Consider the following 12459-nt stretch of genomic DNA (forward strand, 5'->3'; position numbering starts at 1 on the left):
TATTTTTCACAGGCAAGTTTGAAACACGGAGTTGATTTGAATCAGCTGTCTTTGTGTATGTTGGCAAGTAGCGCAGCTGAATAGGAATGGTTCTGTAGAGCAAAACAGTTGGTGCTGAGGACCTGACATTCACTCTATACGTGTTTTGAGCGGGCTGTTTTGGACTAGTTGTAAATTGTGGTTTAGGTGCTGTCTGGGAGTGTATCTTCCATTTAATTTCACCAGAAAGATACCCCATTTTGTACAGCCTACGACTGCCCTACAGTATGAATCACGGCACAGTAAACGGGGCTGATTTGAAGGAAAAATATAGTCACACTGCGAACTAAAACACTAATGCAGACACAGCCATTATCTCTGCAACAGCCTAGTACAGTCTCATCCCATATTTCATCCTTTCAAGGGATGAAAGATGTCATGGATAGCATCCGCCACACTCAGTTCTAACAATTTAAAAGGTGAGCATCTGCTTTCAGCTGAGACTTGATTCCCTCTATTGTACATGAAGAAAGAGATGTCCCTGAGGAATTCTTTCCACCTATTAGTAGATGTTAGAAGAGTATATATTAGAAGACATTAACAGATGTGAAGACTGCACTCTAGAGTTGCTGCCATTTCCTGTAAAGAGAGTCTAGAAAGACACCTTACACAACACGTCTACGTTGACAGTTAAAGCTGACGAGCAGCATCCCATCCTGTGTCTATAGGAACAAGATATTGGTGGCTTCAGTGATCACCAGTGCATGCATTTCTGCTATGGGTGGCTACGATTTTAGAACTAAAATAGTTTTGGATTATCTGTACTTTCCCATATTTTGTATTATGTAAAAGGAAATCTGTAAAGAAGATTTTAAAATTTAAGTTAGTCCTTTTTTTGTATACATGTGGTTTAAGAAAGGCCTGTCTTTTTTGTTGAAGCTGTGCATCAACAGCCTGAATGGAATCAGTGTTCAGATTAGGCTGAGGAATAACCTATTTCTTTAAGTATATAGAATTTATTTTTTTGTTCTGGTTTTCTAGGACTGTAAATCTTCAACATAGTCAGGTAACAAGTGTTTGATTTGTTTGTCAATAGTACAGGTTTTGCCTCTTGAACTCACTGTTGTGCAACAGCAGGACTGTGACACAGTGAGACAAATCTGCAGAAATGTCTGGTCAGCTTCATCAGCACAGAAGCTTAGACACATTTGTGTGCTTCCAAAGTGACTTAACTGGTATTTGGCTTTTATTCCTCTTAGATAGCACATAAATTCTCAATCTAACAGCCAATATTAGCTGTAGCAATTTTGTGCTTTGTGGGAAAAAAAGAATGGAAGGCCAAACCATAACCCCATGTGACCTATTAGTAGTTTAGTCATTTGTGGGTTTATTTTGAAATGTAAACTCTGAGGGAGGGCAAAGAGAGAGGAACGTGAAAGACAAATAGATTCTAACCAGTGGAGAAATCCAGGGCCTGATACAAACTGCATACACCAGTTTACAGCAGTGTGGAATCACACCCAGTGCTTTTGGCCATAACTTTCGGAGTTCAAAAATCATTGGTTGTGGTCTGATTTAGACAAAAGTAAAATTAGAAAAAGATTAAATAACTCATGAACCAGAACGCCCTGCTTTTCAGACAGCTGTATCCCCAGTGTGTTCCCTTTTAGAAGATCATGCAGTGTTCGGAAATCCTGGGAAACAACTAGGTAGCACAGAGAAAGGAGTGTACTGGTTTGGATTTGTGTTCAGCAAAAATAAAGAACATGATACTTAATGGGGAAGGGAGCGTCCCATCAGCACAGCTCAGTGGGATCTCAAATAGCGCAGTCTGATTGTGAACTTTGCTGCAGGGATTGAAAACTAGCCTGGTGACTTTAGGACATTATTTTAGGACCCAGCAGAATTCCAACAAGAAGTGTGTAGGATCCCCAGAACTTCTTAGCAGGTATATCAGATAAGGAGCTAGACAAGGTACAGAGCATCATCTTTGCTAATGTCTTCCTTACGCTGTTCTTACTCCAAGTATAGACACACTGGAGTAAGCAAGTGCAAGGAGCCTTTGCTTACTGGAGCTGGTTCTTGCAGAGAATGGAACTGCTGGAGAGTCTGTGCCTGGAGGTGTTGATGTGAGCCAGTCTAAAGGTGTGTGGTAATGTGCATCGCTGGCTCTACTTCTCTTCCGTACAGGCTGGGAGATGTAGCAGTGATCGTGGCCCTTCTGCATTCCTGGATCCCTAGGTGTCTCTGGGCTGAGTGCACTGCCCCCGGGGCAGAACTGAATCTCAAATGCATCCATCTTTTCATTGCAAGGGCTACTGGCCTGGGAGTTTTGGCAAACACAAGTGAGGAAAGAGAAATGGTACAACGATACCTACACAAGTTAACTACATGTGCAGAAAATACGAGCTTGAGGCTGGTTTAATGCAGTCGAGCACCTTTGAGACAAAATTACGAGGTAACAGGTGTCAGGAGGCTATCTGGAAACTGGCAATATGTTTAGAATGAAGCAACGATCAAGGATTAAAGTGGACCTGAAAATCCAAAACTGAGCCTGTGAACACTGTAAGGCAGCAGGCTAAACACTGAGAACTGTCAGTTAGTCCATCACTGCCCCTGTGACCACATGTCGCATGCAGTTGCAGACTTGCTGATAACAGAAATACGTCAACAGCTTGCCAAGATTTCAGAGAACAGGAGGGGGGATGGGGTTCCCTTTAGAGCTCAGGACTCTCAGGCTCTGTCCATGTCACTCTTGGCACCTCAGGTTTGAGACCTGAGGACCTTAAAAGGACTGAACCAAATTCTTCCTTAAGCTATTTCTAGATAGAGAGGTGCAGGTTTGCAGCAGTCAACCGAGTAGAATGGCAGCAAAATGTGGCTTGAACTCTTTTGCATAAGTAAGTAACAAATTAACGAGGTGAGGAGTATCCTGTGCTTCATAGTTTTGGAAAACAGTAAGGGGCATCCCAGTAAATATAAGGAAAAGTAGTGGGAAATGGCATGACATAAGCAAGTCAAGTTAATTAGAAAACAAATCCTGATAGGATGCAGCATAAGAACTCCCAGGAGTCCTGTTATTCAAGTTCTTTAAAAATAGAGGAGAGAAAAAAAAGAGCAATCCTGCACTGACAGGGAGTAGGGAACTGTGAATCTCCACCTTTGATTTGTACATAAAAATTCAGAGAATGAGTCCTTTATTCAAAGAAATTGCCACTATTCTCTTCCTACAATAGATTTTTTGCTTGACTATAAAAAAATAAAAACCTCAAGATTTGTTCTCATGGCTTTAAGTCTAACTTCAAATACAGTTTTTTGGGTTTAAGGGGTTTTTTTTTCCCTTTCCTAGGAAAAAAAGGGAAAACCCTCCTTTACCCTCACTTTCTTCCACCCCTCTCCTCCCACCTGTGTGTAGAATATGGATATTTAAGCAAGATATTTAATCGGAATGTTTGTCTGCACAATGTCAGTAATTAAATCCATGAGCTCTGGCAGTCATATGAACTCAGCATTTTTTTAAATGAGAAGTTACATAATCATTTATAGTCTGATCTGCATCTGTCATTTAAATCTGTTTGTAGTACTTCTTACCATGACTATGCTCATCCTGTATATGTTTATATTGATTCACAGAAAACCTTCTCTGATTAGCAAGTTCCCAGTATGGGAACAATGGATTCATGCCCTCAAAGCAACTCTTAAAATTGTTTGGACACTTAAAATGAAATGAAGCAACTCATAAAGAGAAGATAGTATATAAGTGACCCTTCACAAAGAATTCAGTGCAGTGACTTTGAGCAGTGATCTCTCACATTAGTATTCATGATCATAAATTAAAAAAAATTTAAACAGATAAACTTGCTCGGGAGCACTAATAACTTTTAAAATTATTATACAATAAATTTTTCAATCAGAATTATATTTGGCTTAGACTATAGGGAATAGAAAATTCAGATTCAAACTATTTAATAATGTTTTGTGAAGGTTTATGTTAAAATATACCTCTGAATTGCCCAAGAAACATGTAAAAGTATGGTGGCAAAATACCTTTTAAACAACTTCTCACAGACTATAACAATATTCTAATTTATTTTTTCTTCTCCATCTTCTCTTTACTATCTCATATATAGTAAACAATTTATAACAGACTTTTTTTTTTTTTTTTTGCTTTAATGTTTGAAGTTTGGTGTCATAAAATAATTTCTAGTAAGTGGATGAACTGAAGAATCCCATCTTGCTGAATGAGCCCGTATCCAGCAGCCATTAGCTGGGACATACACAAACAGGAATATCAACCAGTGCTTTTGTCATGTGAGCTCTCCCACTGCACATACAAATATAGAACATGACCATAAAAAGTAACAGAACATGCTCTCTGTGAAGTAATTTATTGCAGTTGATGCTAGACTGGTATGCCAGCTGGAATTACCTTCTCAGCTCCTACTATTTTCACATGTACAGATAATAGAGGTTGTGCACTGCAACAGATTCCAAACGAAAAAGTATCAACATTATCAACAAGAAGGAAAATTCTGCAAAAGCAAGTTCAGCAAGCTTAACTGTTTGAAAATGTTTGCTAGTGACTCATACAAGGAGTTAAAGAGCTAAATGAATACTAGGGCTTCAACATTTTCACAGAGGGGAAAATATGATATACATTTCTCTCTTTGCTGAGCACAAAGCAATCTAAGGATTATTATACATATAGGAGCTTTCTTTTTGTTTGAATTCCTTATTCATTAGTTTGTAAGCTGTAAGAGCTGAGCTAATTTATTTTTCCAGAGCATTTTCCCCTCCCTCTTTTTTTTTTTTAAAAGGCACCATGTATGACATCCCAACATGACAGGAACTCAGTAAATCCCCTCAGTCTCCACACCGCTGTCGCTGAATGTCTACAAAGCTCCTATGCCATAATCGCAACTTGCTGGCTCATTCACAGCTTTACATTATAAAGCAAACAGTCTAGACAGCTGAATGACAGAATTACGCTCTTTTCTCTTGCATTTATAGATATGCTGTAATCTTCATTTGCTTTTCTCTACTCTGTGCATGCTGATACACTAATGATTAGCTTTCCTGTTTGGATTCCACACTGACTCCATGGCTCTAGGCTATAAATACAACCAGAGCCCAGATGACATCACATCAATAAGGTCCTGGGGGGCAGAGGGAAGGCCTCCTGCTTCTCTCCTTTCCTGGGTTAGCTGGTGATAACCAGCTTTTTTAAAATGCTTAACCAATGCGGCTTCGCAATAAGATTTTTTTTCCACATTGAGACAGAGATATAAAAAGCCTGGTGCCTGGAACCGTCACTCTCTGCAGTGGAAAATACTGCACAGGTTGCACAGAATAGGCAGCCTTCGATTATTTTCAGGTCCATCTATAGCATAGCTGAATGTATCGTTGCAAAAAATACACGCAAAAAAAGAGAAAAAGAATGAACAACAACATGTGTTTGGATGCCTCTAAAAAATGTGTACCTAACAGTATTTAAGTTAAAAAAACTTAAGTAACTGGACTAAGTTTGTTCTCACTGAGAAAGAAACTCTGGTCTGTAATATTCCTGGTATTTTAACTTTGGAATGATGTCTACACACATGTCACACGGCATTTCCTCAGTGCTAAAAGACAGTTAAATGATAGAAGTATACTTTCTTGACTGGAACAAGTTGCAGAAATCTGTGCAAGCCTGATAATATGCAGCTAAGACATATGGATACACGTAGCCAGCTCTTGTGATTTTTATGACAAGGTTTTTATTATTTGTTGCTTTACTTAATGCTTCTGTAACAGTCATTCTAGATTGGTGGAGAATCTATTTTTACTTTTTTTTTTTTTTTGCCTGTTTTGTTGCCATTTTTAAATGAGAGTTTCTAGACTTCATAGTTGAAAAAAACCTCAAAGCCCTGACTTGAGGTCAGAAAGTTGTAAGGGTCAAGGTGTGTAGAAGCCACTGCCATTCTGACTTGAAAAGCAGAGAAAATCACACCAAGAGCAGATCAGCACAAGAGGCCAAACACTGAGCCATGGCTTTTACTCTTACCCTTACCAGAGCTGGGACAATACCAGCACTTCATCAGAAACTGTGCATTGGGGAATATTTTACCTATGAGCATGATGAGTTTTGTGGGCCACTAGCTGCAATTGTATTCACAGCCAATATAAATGACTGCTGGAGGCCTGCACCAAGGGGAATTTTGCCTGTTCTCTGTGAGTCATGACCCACTTTTACTCTCTGAGATCAGGGACAGCTGGAAAAACAACTGATCCCTTGTTGCTTGGAACTCCATAAATCTATAGTCGCGCCTGGAATATCTGCTCTTTTTTCCCCTTGTGTACCCTTGCCATTAAAACATACTGATTAGAAAAACTTTTAATTTGTGACCCTAAGAACAATAGTGACATCAAAATTTCAATAATTTATACCAGTGGCAGAGAGTTCTGACTTGAAAATATGGAGTTTAATGACCTTTCATTAAACTTTAATGAGCTTTCACAAACTCCACAGGTTCCCTGAGCTTTATTGTTGTGAGGGGAGGATTTAAATAGTTGCCACTAAAAATAAGTATATAAATCAACTTGATATAGATTGTTTTTTCATTTTCTTGACAAAATACTTTGCCTGCCTTCCAGAATTGGCCTAACTTGGACCTTAACTTGGAGAATACTGAGCCTAGGGACTAGTATTGATTTTTCTCTCAATAGCTTATCCTCTGACTTCAAAGTTTGTCACAGAGCATCCTTGCGGGGCTAGCAAAAAGCCATTCTATTTCACGGCATTTCCAGCTTTCCAGAGACACACTGATCCCGCTTACAGCTGTAAAGTGGAAATCTCCTTTCGTTTCTTCATTGATCTCATATGTATTGGTACAGAAAAGGTTCTTAACTCTGAACCATGGCTTTCTGAGATTACAGTGCCATGCTAATAACACTGAAAGCAAGCCTCTAAGTGCACTGTATAAATAAAGTGCACTGTATAAATAAACAAATAAAAGCAAATGCAGGGACAGATATTAAACATATGGGAACACAGCCTTTTTAATACACTGCCTCTTGAAACGCTAGGTCACTTTTCTTACCTCTTGAGGCTCTTGACATTGAGATGCTAACAGCAGGAAAGATCTCTGCGCTTGGAAAGCAGCACGTACCATCTCTGCCTGTAACAAAAGGAGGAATATAAATTAAACCTTAGCCTGTAACCTCCAATACCTCTTCTTGGCAGCTCAAAGTCAAGTGTGACAGCTCAAATCTTTCTTGCTGATTCTCATCTAAATCACAGCAACGCTGACTGGAAGAAATGTATGATAGTACTGGCTTAGCCATGAATTTTTTTGAAATCTAAGGTTAAGCTCCCCATCTTCCTCAGGAGATAAAACGAGTTGATGTCCAGTCTTTTGGTTACCATTTATAAGATTAGTCACAGAAGGACTTAATTTTAACACTTCAGAGAATGTCTAGGCATTTTAATGGTGGTGTTTATACTTGAGTGCATGATAACAGCTTATTACCTCTGAGAATGGCAACCTGCAGACTTTCTGTCGAACTGTAACTTAGGCTCTAGTGGTGTTTAAGAAGAGTTGAGCTTGGCATATGTGCTGAGGGACTACACTCTAATCCATTCCTTGTTTGTCCTCTGTGAGCAGACCCTAAGATCAATGGCTATGAGAGATGGTGGCTGAAGATTTTGGGGCAATTTTGGCCCACAGAACTCTAGAATTTGGGTTAAAGCTGCATCTGACAGCATGTTTACATGCTAACAGTGTGGATGGGACATAAATCTCCACCTCCCCGGTGTTCCGTACTGTTCAAATTTCTGGTGTTTTTGGGTTTTTTGGAACACTACACATTTTCTGTAGATTATGAATGATGTACATTGATTAGAATCTAATCGCTATTTCAGTATCATCTATACCTCGTTAAGTGGATGAGTAGTGACTAAGAGAAAGCATTACAGGTATAGAAAAGAACTATTCATAACTAGTATATAATGCTAAATAAAAACCAAACCAAAGCAAATGCTGTTAAGTTAATCTAATATGAATAGGTACATTTATAATAACTTTGTGAAAGGGTGGGGAAGTTCATGGTGTTTTTCCTTGGGGTTTCTTCAATCTAAAAAGAAAACAAGGAAATTGTATATACAGGCCTATGTGGATGCAACTTAAAATACATAAAAGTAAGGAAATTTCAAGTTGTAGGAAAATAAAACAGCCAGATTGTGTTTATTCATCTTAAAATGTGATGGCATGAATAATACATAATCTGTTAGGATGAAAATCACTGCAAGGAAGATGCTAAAAGAGGCCCAACTTGGCCAGTATTTGGGGAGAAGGGGATATTGTGGTCTGACAGGCTGAGATTTGGAAAAGGGTAATAATCTCCATAAATAGATAAAGAAATAAATAATAAGGGAAACTGTATGAGCATAGGAGACTTAAATTTTCCAGACATAGATGTAAATACCATCAATAATAGCAAGGTTTAGATATTCCTAGACATTTCAGAAGACTGACTTTTTGGTACAGAAATTCATAAAACAACAAAGTGTGTGCTATTTGAAGCTTATTTTTTTGGTGTGAGGAGGATCTTGCAGAACAGCTGACCAAAACCTAATGTTCGAGGAGGAAGTGATTATGAATGGATTTGCTTCTTCGTAAATTGCAAGATGGACAAAAATAAATCTGTAGCTAAGGCTTGGTATTTTAGAATGGCAAACTTTTAGAAAACAGAAAAATCAGTGAATGAAGATGACTGGCCTGAGGATCTTAATGATTTGAATGCAGGAAAGGATGGATTTACATTAAGAATGGAAATAATCTATGCATGCTGGGCAGGAGGGACAAATTGTAGGAAAGGACTAGAGTCTGAGTGAATAACTAGCTAAAGCAAGATACTAAGAATAGGTACAAAACCCCCAAAGAGTGAGAAGAGGCCTTGATTATCAAGGAGAACATTTTTTCAGGCATTATAAAATATAGAAGCAAAGGAATGATGGGTAAAGGCCTCATTGAACTGTACCTTGAAGGAAAAGTAAAACAAAGCCATACTTTTTAAAGCTACTGGAACAATAAAGAAATAAAGTGATAAAGTGAGGCCATGGCAGGGACCTGAAGGGTAAGTTGGGCATGCTTACATTATTCTTGATGTATAGCTTACCTGTTGCTGAATAAATGCTTTTCCCTAATTTCAAGGAAGTTGATGTACATGAAGATTTTGAAAGAACAGCTAAGGAGAACAATGATAAACCAGTGGGAATTATGTCATTTGAAAGGGAAGTCAAATATATGTAATTTAGTGTGACAAAATCATTGGGTCCATATTATCTTCATTCTAGAGTACTGAAGACACTGGCAGACGGAAGCACAAGTAGAAAAGACTTTAAATATATATTATTTGGAGACAGTACCAGATGACAGAAGTATGCAATGATGGATTGAGCAAATATGCCCAAGAAGAGAGGGAAAAAAGTATATCAAGTGATTCAATGGCTGTTAGTTTTACTTCAGCACCATGCACATTTAGAACGGATTTGAAATGAGTGATTAAAAACAAATATGAAAATTAAAAATGGGAGAAATTACAATGGGATTACCTGTGGTTAAAATAATTAAATTTGGGGATTGTTTAGAGTCTTCAGTTTCTTAGACAAGGATAATATTTAGGTATTATATAAAATGCTTATTGTGGGTCCTCAAAGGAAACTCAGTTTGAGTGGAAATTGTGCAAATTAGTATAAAACTATTATGCTGGATAAGAAGCTGGATAAATGGAGACAACAATAAAGGTATATTACAGGTGGTGATATTTGAGAAGAGGAAAGTTGCTAGATGTGTTTCTCAGGGATTCGTTTTAGGAATGATCAATGTGTTTATTAGTGTCCTAAGAGCAAGAATTAGGTGTGCTCTCATAAAATTTGTGGCCAACACAAAATTAGGAGGTTTTAATATTGTCAAGAAGGACTCACTCATCACTTGAGAATACTAAGAAAACTTTGTTGGCACAGGTAATATGAGTGGGATAAAATTTAGCAGTGCTCCCCCTCCTTGTGCCTTGGCAACAATGCATAATTTTGCATGTAAAACCAGAACTGATTAATTGGAAATGCTGAAGACTGGAAAATGCAAGTATAAAAGCCAGGAAGGTGGCTTTGTGAAAAGAGCTTATGCAGTTCTACAATGGATGTGGCAAAATATTTTTAGTAGAGCTACAGAAGTGTTAGTACCATTGAAGAGGACGTCCTCTGGAACTCTGTGTAAAGCACTAGTCATCTGTGTTAAATAAAGATGAGCTTAAATCAGAACTGATGCAGAGAACAACTATTCTGATGTTTAGAGCAATGAGTATCTGTCATACAAAGATACATTTTAAAAATTTCACTGGTTTTGCTTAGCAACACAGGGGCTGAGGAATATGATGATTCTTTCTCATATGGAATGTATATAACAGAAAAGGAAGAAACTGGTAGTGTCAGCACATGATCGCAGATCTGCAAACTGGGTCATGAGTAATCACAGTCTCAAATTTAAAAGAAGATTTCCAACTATCCAAAAAGTGAAGTTCAGAAGGGATCTTCCAAATTCCTACAAAGAAGCAGCATTATTTAAGATAGCTTTAAATGCTGATCAAACACATCATAAAACATGAGCAAAGTGCTCTTAGATACAGAAAATTAACATTGTTTTGTGAGTTTTTGAACATACACTGAGCTGGTAGCATCAATAAGGTTTGAAAAATGTGTCTGTTTGGAACTTTGTTTACACTGCATTAAATCCATGCTTTTGGGTTCCCACTGGCCACTCATGGAGGCTGAGGAGGGCTTTTTTCTCCACTCAGAGTACAAAGTAACAACTAGTTTCTTGTCTGATTTTTCACCTCCTTCTGCTGAACTATTGGAATTTGGTCAGAGCTGGAAGCAGACTGCTGGATGACGTACATTCCTAAAAGACTGACATTGCTTGAGCGTGCCTCATACATGTGTCTTGCTCATCTGACCAATGTTAAAACTATTGTTGGATGTGGAATCAGGATGTACTTCTCCAGACATGTATTACTCTGTTTATTACTCCTCCTCCTCTACTGCAGAGTGTGGCCAAGGCCACTTTCTCAAAACATCTGCACGCTATCTTTAAGAAATCTTCTACTATTGAGGGCACCCAAGCCATTGGTAACACTCTGAGTTACCTCTGGTGCATTAAAGGTGTGGCTTTTTGCATTTTATTATTATCCTAAATTTATTATAGGATGTTGGAAATGTTCAGTGGACTAGATGCTGATTGCAAGTGTTTTGCTGTATGCCCAAAATTTATCCAGGCCCAAAAACTTAGCTGTGTAGGGATCAGAGCATTCACATGTCACCTTTGAATTTAAATCTTAATCAAAGGATTGTGCTAACAGAGTTTTTGCATTTTACAAGCAGAATTTTATAAGACTTCTGCCACAGTAACTTCCTTCTTTCTCCATCAGCATTAAAAATGTGTTTCTGAGTTCTACTATTTCCAAGCATGCAGTACTTCTTTCCATGCATCCCATCAAAGTAATAAAAGAGCTTCTTCTCATTAAGAATGCATTAGTACAGTCTATCACCATTCCAGTTCTTTCTTGTAGGCTTTGAAATGTGACACTTCATTGCTACCTCCTTCTATTTTGCAGGCAGCTGTGTAACTAAGCAGACAGCACTATTTTTTTATAGGGAGATGATTCTTCATTAGACCCCCATATCCAGTGAAGACTGACGAGTGAAAATAGACGAGGGAGTGGGGGGTTTTTCTCAACAACTTCTGCGGCTCAGCCAGAAGATTGCCACAGAACAAATCAGCTGAAACTCTTTTCGTTATAATGAATGCTAGTAATGAAGCCTGAGTGTCAAAAATGCATGGGAATCATGAGTAAATTTATTCAGAGTAGACTAGAACACAAACTTGCACACTTCAATCTGCAGACAGAAATGGGCATATTTTGGAGCAACAGATAATTGACATCTAAAAACTTTGGGTAATCCTTTTGGCATTCTTGGGATTATGCATGGACAGAGCAATTATCAGAGAGATTCCTCTGCTGAGGTGAATATTTTGAAGGAAGCAAGTTCCTAAAAGCATTTCCGACTTTGCTTTTAGCAGTTTGTTCTCAAGGCTGGAGGAGACTGTGGACCTGAATGCCAGGACCCTGGGGAGTTCCCTTCACCACCTCAGTTCCCCCGTCAGCAAAGTGTGGAATAATGCGTCTTAATCCTTTACCTCAGGTGTGTTTGGCAGCTGACTTAGGTGATTGATGTGGTTGGAAGAGCCCAAATCTGACATGTATGCGACATCAGCCCAATTCCATGCCTGTTGAGACCTGAGGCTGACTACAGTGACCATGGCAGTAACAGCACAGGCTCTTTACAGCCGAGACTGCAGAAGCTCATGGAGGAATCATACATATTTAGAAATCATCTTTCTAATAGCAACTGGTTTAACCTTCTCTGTCACAATACAATGCCAA

At 38.5% G+C, this 12459-nt stretch overlaps 1 protein-coding gene across 1 annotated transcript in view; it reads right to left on the reverse strand.

Annotated features, from left to right (window-relative positions):
• Positions 1-12459, reverse strand: part of CAP2 (CAP, adenylate cyclase-associated protein, 2 (yeast)) — a 53185-nt gene that overhangs the window by 25980 nt on the left and 14746 nt on the right. Inside the window, exon 3 of the mRNA XM_010072410.1 lies at positions 7059-7136. Within this exon, the coding sequence (XP_010070712.1) occupies positions 7059-7136 (78 nt within the window). The remainder of the gene's footprint in view (positions 1-7058; positions 7137-12459) is intronic.

This window comes from Pterocles gutturalis, unplaced genomic scaffold (assembly GCF_000699245.1).
Source record: "Pterocles gutturalis isolate BGI_N339 unplaced genomic scaffold, ASM69924v1 scaffold8277, whole genome shotgun sequence".
In the NCBI taxonomy this organism is placed as follows: Eukaryota; Metazoa; Chordata; class Aves; order Pterocliformes; family Pteroclidae; genus Pterocles; species Pterocles gutturalis.